At 45.7% G+C, this 7,406-nt stretch overlaps 1 protein-coding gene across 1 annotated transcript in view; it reads left to right on the forward strand.

Moving 5' to 3' along the window:
- Window positions 1–5,184: 5,184 nt before the first annotated feature.
- The window catches only part of LOC119424590 (myosin-9), a 41,540-nt gene continuing 39,318 nt past the window's right edge, over window positions 5,185–7,406 (forward strand). The window contains exons 1-2 of the mRNA XM_037692078.1: window positions 5,185–5,271; window positions 6,754–6,807. Of these exons, the coding sequence (XP_037548006.1) occupies window positions 5,185–5,271; window positions 6,754–6,807 (141 nt within the window). The remainder of the gene's footprint in view (window positions 5,272–6,753; window positions 6,808–7,406) is intronic.

Genomic DNA, 7,406 nt, shown 5'->3' on the forward strand with positions numbered 1-7,406 from the left:
TTACAGTTAGCCTAGTTTAGAACAAAGTCCAGATTACAGTTAGCCTAGTTTAGAACAAAGTCCAGATTTTAGCACAAAGTCCAGATTACAGTTAGCCTAGTTTCGCACAAAATCCAGATTACAGTTAGCCTAGTTTAGAACAAAATCCAGATTACAGTTAGCCTAGTTTAGAACAAAGCCCAGATTTTAGCACAAAGTCCAGATTACAGTTAGCCTAGTTTAGAACAAAGCCCAGATTTTAGCACAAAGTCCAGATTACAGTTAGCCTAGTTTCGCACAAAATCCAGATTACAGTTAGCCTAGTTTAGAACAAAATCCAGATTAGTTAGTCTAGTTTAGAACAAAGTCCAGATTACAGTTAGTCTAATTTAGCACAAAATCCAAATTAAAGTTAGTTTAGTTTAGCACAAAATCCAGATTACAGTTAGCCTAGTTTAGAACAAAGCCCAGATTTTAGCACAAAATCCAGATTACAGTTAGCCTAGTTTAGCACAAAGTCCAGATTACAGTTAGCCTAGTTTAGCACAAAGTCCAGATTAGTTAGTCTAGTTTAGAACAAAGTCCAGATTACAGTTAGTCTAATTTAGCACAAAGTCCAGATTACAGTTAGCCTAGTTTAGCACAAATCCAGATTACAGTTAGCCTAGTTTAGCACAAATCCAGATTACAGTTAGTTTATCTTAATGTAAATTTGGGCTCGGCTGCAGTTAGCTTGGCACATGTTCCAGTTGCTGTCCAAGTTTGTCTCTAAAGATACATTTGTAATTTGACATTATATAGTTTTTTAATTCATTATTTGGAGGCACTAAAGTTAATTATGTGAACAGTTATGTATCACTGAACATTTATTTTAACCAATTGTATTGATCTGTTTAAGCCTCGTCTCATTTTATATATTTTATATTTTGAGTTTTCATCGTTTCCAGGACGACGAGAGAGAAACTGGAGTTCCTCAGGTAAAGGTACGTGTTTTTTGGGTCAGGTGAACTCTTTTCTGTTTGTAGGTTTTTCTGCCATGAAACAAATCATCATGATTTTACTGAATTCAAGATTATTTCAGTGAAATCTGCAGAAATCGGGAGGAGATTTTTAAGAAAATATTTGAAAATTAATTTAAAAAATAATACTTTAATTTCTAAAGCAGGTTTGTTTTGTTCTGAGACATCTTCTGTGTATATTGAGGCCCGTCCACACGACTCCAGATAAATTTAATTTATTTTTATTTGTTCACTCGTTTTTACCATACTAATACCATACCAATTTATTTATAAAGCACTTTAAACAGTGACAAAGCACACCAAAGTGCTGTACAGGGACAAACAGAACAAGCACACAGCAACAGATTACATAACAGGACACCAAAAAGTAGAAACCAACAAAAACAATAATGGATAACAACAACAACCGCAACATGACCAACACAGTGTGATGCACACAGACTCAGCACAGATCACACAGTGCTGAAAGCCAGGGAATAGAAGTGAGTTTTTAAGCGAGATTTAAAAACTGTGAGGGAGGGGGCCTGTCTAACGAGCAGAGGTAACTCATTCCAAAGTCTTGGTCCTGCTACAGAGGAGGCCCTGTCACCTCTGCGCTTGAGGCGGGTTCCTGGGACTGTGAGGAGCAACTGGTCTGCTGATCTGAGAGAACGTGGTGGGACATACGGCTGGAGCAGATCAGTAAGATAGGAGGGGGCAGAGCTGTTTAGTGATTTATACACATACAAGAGTATTTTGAATTTGATTCAAAGGTGAACCGGAAGCCAGTGTAGGGAGGCCAAAACAGGAGTAATGTGCTCTCTTTTGCTTGTGCTGGTCAAAAACCGGGCTGCTGCATTCTGGACCAGTTGGAGTCTAGCTATGGAGGTCTGACTGATACCAAAAAGGAGTGAGTTGCAATAGTCGAGCCTGGATGTAATGAATGCATGAATTACTGTCTCCAGGTTATTTCTGGACAATATGGGCTTCAGCTTAGAAGCTTTTTGCAAAATAAAATGCAGTACCATGCCACACCACGAGGGGGCGATAGTGTTTTCATAAATACATTAAATACACGAGAAAACTGAATTAAAAACATTTACACAACTTTTTTTTTTTTGCTTCTTTTAAGCTAAATTCAGCTTAATGTGCTCTTTAAATAAAATTATTTTCTGTCTTTTCATCCCATTTATGCCGCTCAAATCCGTTTTCTGCCAAGGTCACATTTTCTGTTAATTTCAGCTACTTTTAGCTGTTTTGTTCAACTTTATGCTCCTTTCAACAATTTTCAGTCCGGTCGTCTGGACAGTTTTTTTTTGTTTTTTTTTTAAAAAGAAACTGTCCAGGTGACCTGACTGAAAATTGTTGGATGGTGTCCCTGGATTATTGATTGGATGGTGTCCCTGGATTATTGATTGGATGGTGTCCCTGGATTATTGATTGGATGGTGTACCTGGATTATTGATTGGATGGTGTCCCTGGATTATTGATTGGATGGTGTACCTGGATTATTGATTGGATGGACTTTGACTCCTTTCAACTTGTTGCTGATTTAATAATGTTCCTGCTGGTTTTACCTACTTTCTGCTCATTTTAACGTTTTTAGCTACTTTGTTTTTTTTTAGTTGAAACGTTTTAAACATTGAGCTAAAATTTGGGGTGGTAGTAGCTGAGAGTGATCCTCAACTCACTGTAGGTCAATTAAAAATCCAAGATGGCCGCCAAAGCTAAGGCGAGCCGTCGGTCATTTGTCGTCAGAGTTCTGGTTCTAAAACCCGAACGGTTCTCGGGATCAGAGCAGCTGATATGCCGAGCAGGTTCTGATTTATTGTTCTGGTTCTGATCCGGTCCAGGTCGCCTGAACACACACTGTCGAACTCGACCCGGCAGAACCCTGCAGGCTGGACACGCCTCTGTTTATCTGGCAGGTTCCTCCAGGCCCGTCAGAACCGGTCAACCCGTGAAAAAACAACCTGGAACGTAAACATCGTCATCCGTCTTCGTCTCGTTTGGACCGAAGTGATTTTATCGCGACGTGGACCAGAACAAGTTCTGGACCAACAGCTCATAAACCGGGTCTGGCCCAGAGCATGAAGGTCCGGTTCACTTCCTGTCTTTGGATCCTTCTTTTCCCAGAACTTTAAATAAAAACAGTTTGTGGGTTTCTCTGATCCGGTCCGGCTCACATAAACTCCCACTAACATCTGGTTCAGAAGTCCAGCAGGACCCTGGACCTCGGTCCAGCAGGACCCTGGACCTCGGTCCAGCAGGACCCTGGACCTTCAGTCTCCATCAGAAAGGTTCTGACTGGATCGGACCGCACCACCACCGTCCCAGACCGTTAGTTCAGTGTCCTCAGGTCTGAAAGACTCACCTCGACACCTCAAAATGTCCATCTTGTCCTTGTGTCCAACCACCTCAAGCTTTGTCCCATCAGAACATCAAACGTGTCTCCAGAAGACATGTCTCATCCATGAGGACAGCTTCTGTCTTTAATCCTGCTTGAAGAAGGCGGAGCTTCTTGGTCCTCTCAGTCCATGTTGGACTGATGGACAGAGACACTGTGGATTGGGACACTGTTTGACAGAGACACTGTTGGACATGGACACTGGTAGATTGGACACTGATGGACGGGACTAGTGGTCCAACACGTTCCAGGTCATGGCAGACTTGAGTCTCTGCAGTTCTGGGACATCTGGACCAGTTTCCTTTCATCTGAGCGGGGACAGAGAAACTAGCAGCTGCGGACGATCTTGGTCACTAACAGGAAGTTCGGAGGTCCAGAACTTTCAGAACCAGAACTGAAGTCCGAGTCTGGTACCAGGTTCAGGAGAAGGTTTGTGGATCAGAGAGACCAGGATCAGTTCTTGCTCCGGTCCCTTTAAAAACTAAAAGAAGGTGAAGAGACGTCAGACTAACGATGTCAAATGTCCTGACAGAAAAACAAACCCCTCGTGATCGACTGGGTCCGATCAGAACCAGAACCGTGTCTCAGCAGGTCTTACTGATGACACTGAACAGGCCTGCGGGTGACCTTTGACCTCTGCTCCTTCAGAGACGTCCATTTGTCTTCGTCTGCTCGTCTGATGAATGGAACTGTTTTTGTTTTTGTCTCAGTGAATCCATCAGTTTTCATCTGGACCGGGTCGGAGCGGCAGGTCCGGTCCAACTCCACAACGATGTTGCAGAACTCAGGAGGACGGTTCAGTCCGTCAAGTGATAACTCTGTTAGCAAAATATCTCAAGTTCAAGTCAACTTTGTCTTTCACGTGTGAATGAGCTTCTTAACATCTTGAATAAAAAGATGTTTGAACTTTCTCAGCTCCATCAAAGTAAAAACTTATTTTCTGTAAATGGGATTAGACGACGCAGATTACAGAGCAGATTACGGAGCAGATTACGGAGCAGATAACCTGCAGAGGCGGCTGCTTCACCTGCGGCTTTATGGCGCAGTTTGAGGCGTCAGCGTGAATAAAGGTTGTCTCGGCGCTCCCATGAGCTGCGTGCTTCTTTTATTAGCCGTCACGCCCTGACCGGCCCGATGACACAACACTGTTCTCTGCTGACAAACCATGACAGCTGTTACGAAACCGTTTGTTTCCTCGTGCACGCAGAATAAATCTGATTTAAAGCAGAGCAGATGTTTCACCTCAGGAGCAACTTGATAATCTGCTGAAGTTTAGTCTGTTTTAATCTGGTAATCTTGATTCAGGGCTGGGATGAAGAGTTCTGTCTGAAAAACTACGGATGTGTAAAATGTTTTCAAAACAACGGAACACGCAGGAAGATGGGCACAGGTTCCCAGGCCTGGTCCCTGAGGAACACCACCTGCATGATTCAGCGTTTGATTCAAACCAGGAGCAGAGGAACGACTGAAACATGCAGGTGTTCCTCAGGGACCAGTGTTGGGAACCATTGGGAACAAAGTTTCTGAATGAAATGCTTTAATCTCCATAATCTCCTGTTCATAATATGATCCACAGATTAGAATAATCTGTAGAAATATCTGAGGTCAAAGGTCGCGGCTCAAGGTCAACAGTGGTCGTGATCTTGGAGCCTTCAGGGGCCACTGCATCAAAACCAGGTCTGGTTCAGTTCTGGGCTCAGGACTTCCACAGATGCTGCTTAAAGCTCTATCAGACAAGAAGCCAGATGTGAAAAACATCCAGAACCACTGCCATCTTCTCTGGACCAGAACTGTTCTGAGATGGATCCAAAACTGATGGACCTCCGTACTGATGAGGAGAGGGACCGGCCGTTTATCAGTTCAGTTCAACAGCCTGCCTCTCTGATGGTATGGAGATGCATTAGTGCTTCTGGAATGAGCAGCTTACACATCTGGAAAGACTCCATCAATGCATAAAAGTATCCTCAGGTTTTAGAAGAACATCAGCTCCCATCCAGCAGAGAAGATCCAGGACCGTAGAACAGCTAGAATCCTCCGTCGGACCAGAACGGGACACATTCCCTCCAGGACCTCCAACAGCTGGTCTCCTCAGGTCCCCCAACAGCTGGTCTCCTCAGGTCCTCCAGGACCTCCAACAGCTGGTCTCCTCAGGTCCTCCAGGACCTCCAACAGCTGGTCTCCTCAGGTCCTCCAGGACCTCCAACAGCTGGTCTCAGGTCCTCCAGGACCTCCAACAGCTGGTCGTGTCAGGTCCTGGATGTTCTCAGAGAGAACATGGAGCTGAGCAGCTTTGACCAGATGTTTCTTCCTTCGGTGGTTTAGTTTTGAAGGATCAGAACTTTGTTTTCAAAGATTTACAAATAAACATTTTGTCTTTCAAACTTTGTTTTTCTTCTGAGGCTGAAGTTACGTCTGATCATTTATCTCCATGAATGAAACGTCTGATGCTTCAGGAACACTTTGATGTTCCGACATGTTCTTGACATGTTTTCACGGTGACGTCGTCTCAACAGCTGAGCAGGAATGAAGAAAACACACCGAGTCTCTGGGAGTCGCCTGAAAGAGTCCAACAGTCAGTGTCCAACCTGCTGGTGGGCGTGGCTTCACTTCAGAGGAATGTGGGCGTGGTCCTCGTGTTTCCCAGCAGCTGGTCTGGTCTCCTGTAGCAACAGGTGACTGGTTACCCAATGGGGGGCCCATTAGCCACCAGTTGGAGGTGCAACAGGTGACTGGTTACCCACTGGTCGAGTCATGTGTTGGTAAAGGTTAGCTGTGGTTACCACCTTGGATCAGTCCCACTCCGACGGTTGATGACTTGTTAGCGTACAGCTAACGGTTACAGCCATCTTAAGTGTTTAGGAGATATTTTGCTAACAGACATGCACCCACATCCGCCTCATGCCGTCCATGATGGCAGCTGATAACTGGTCATAGAAACGAGTTGATCGAGGTGACGTCACTCAGACTGACACGAGCGCAGACCCACGGTTCAGATTTCTGTGGAAAACTACCGGAACTGACCCGATGAAGCTCAAACTAAACTTTATCATCAGGAAAACTTCATCCTGTTTGTTTGATCTTCACATTTTTCTCCAAACGCAGATCCTGGATCTGATCCTGGATCTGATCCAGGATCAGATCCAGGATCAGCAGAAACATTCCTGAAATATTTCGGGTTCTGATCTCCAGACCTGTTGGGAGAGGAGGTGACGTCACTGGGAGAACTTTCTCTGACAGGATCTTTTTTTTCTGAACCCTCCTCCTCCTCAGGCGCGCGTGACGCCGCGTGCGTCACGCGTCATTACGCACGGCTCCGGTGAGCTGCAGGTGGACCGGACCCGCCCAGGGTGGAGGCTCAGTTGAGACCAGGGAGCAGCCCGTCAGTCTGCAGCAGGGCACCGCAGAGACCGGGACCAGGACCAGGACCAGGTAAGAACCCCACATGGACTCTGATTTTGACGCGACTAGACCCGGGTTCTGAGTCCGGTTCAGTTCGAGTGAGCTGTTCTGGCAGCTGATTGGTCCAGAGGCTCACCTGCTCCAGGTGAAACTCATTTCCTGATGGGAATGCGCGTCGCCCGCCGCCTTAGATCAAAGTTTAATGTTTGAGTCAAACTTTGAACTTTAAAGTTAGCACGCCCTCCTTGCGTCCCTCAGGGCGTGTGTGAGGACGACTCTCAGCTACTACCACAACAAATCACAGCTCTGCCTCTGGCGGCCATCTTTGTTTGCTCAGGACACGCCCACTGCTTCTGCCTGAGTCATCCAATGGTTGGAGAGAGATTTTGTCTGATCGCTCCACCTTTGCCCTCGGCGGCGGGCGATAATGTCCAGGTGCGTTCACACCTGTTCCTGATCTGCAGCGTTGACCATCTGATCAGCTGATCCCTGGAGTCACGTGACTCAGTCACAGTTTAAAGTGTTTGATGTTGAACTTAAATTTTTTATCAAAACTGGACCTGCTCCTGGACCCAGGGTCCGACACCAGGACCGGACCTGCTCCTGGACCCCGGTCCGACACC

The sequence above is a fragment of the Nematolebias whitei genome, chromosome 18 (assembly GCF_014905685.2).
Source record: "Nematolebias whitei isolate Nwh7 chromosome 18, NemWhi1, whole genome shotgun sequence".
NCBI lineage: Eukaryota > Metazoa > Chordata > Actinopteri > Cyprinodontiformes > Rivulidae > Nematolebias > Nematolebias whitei.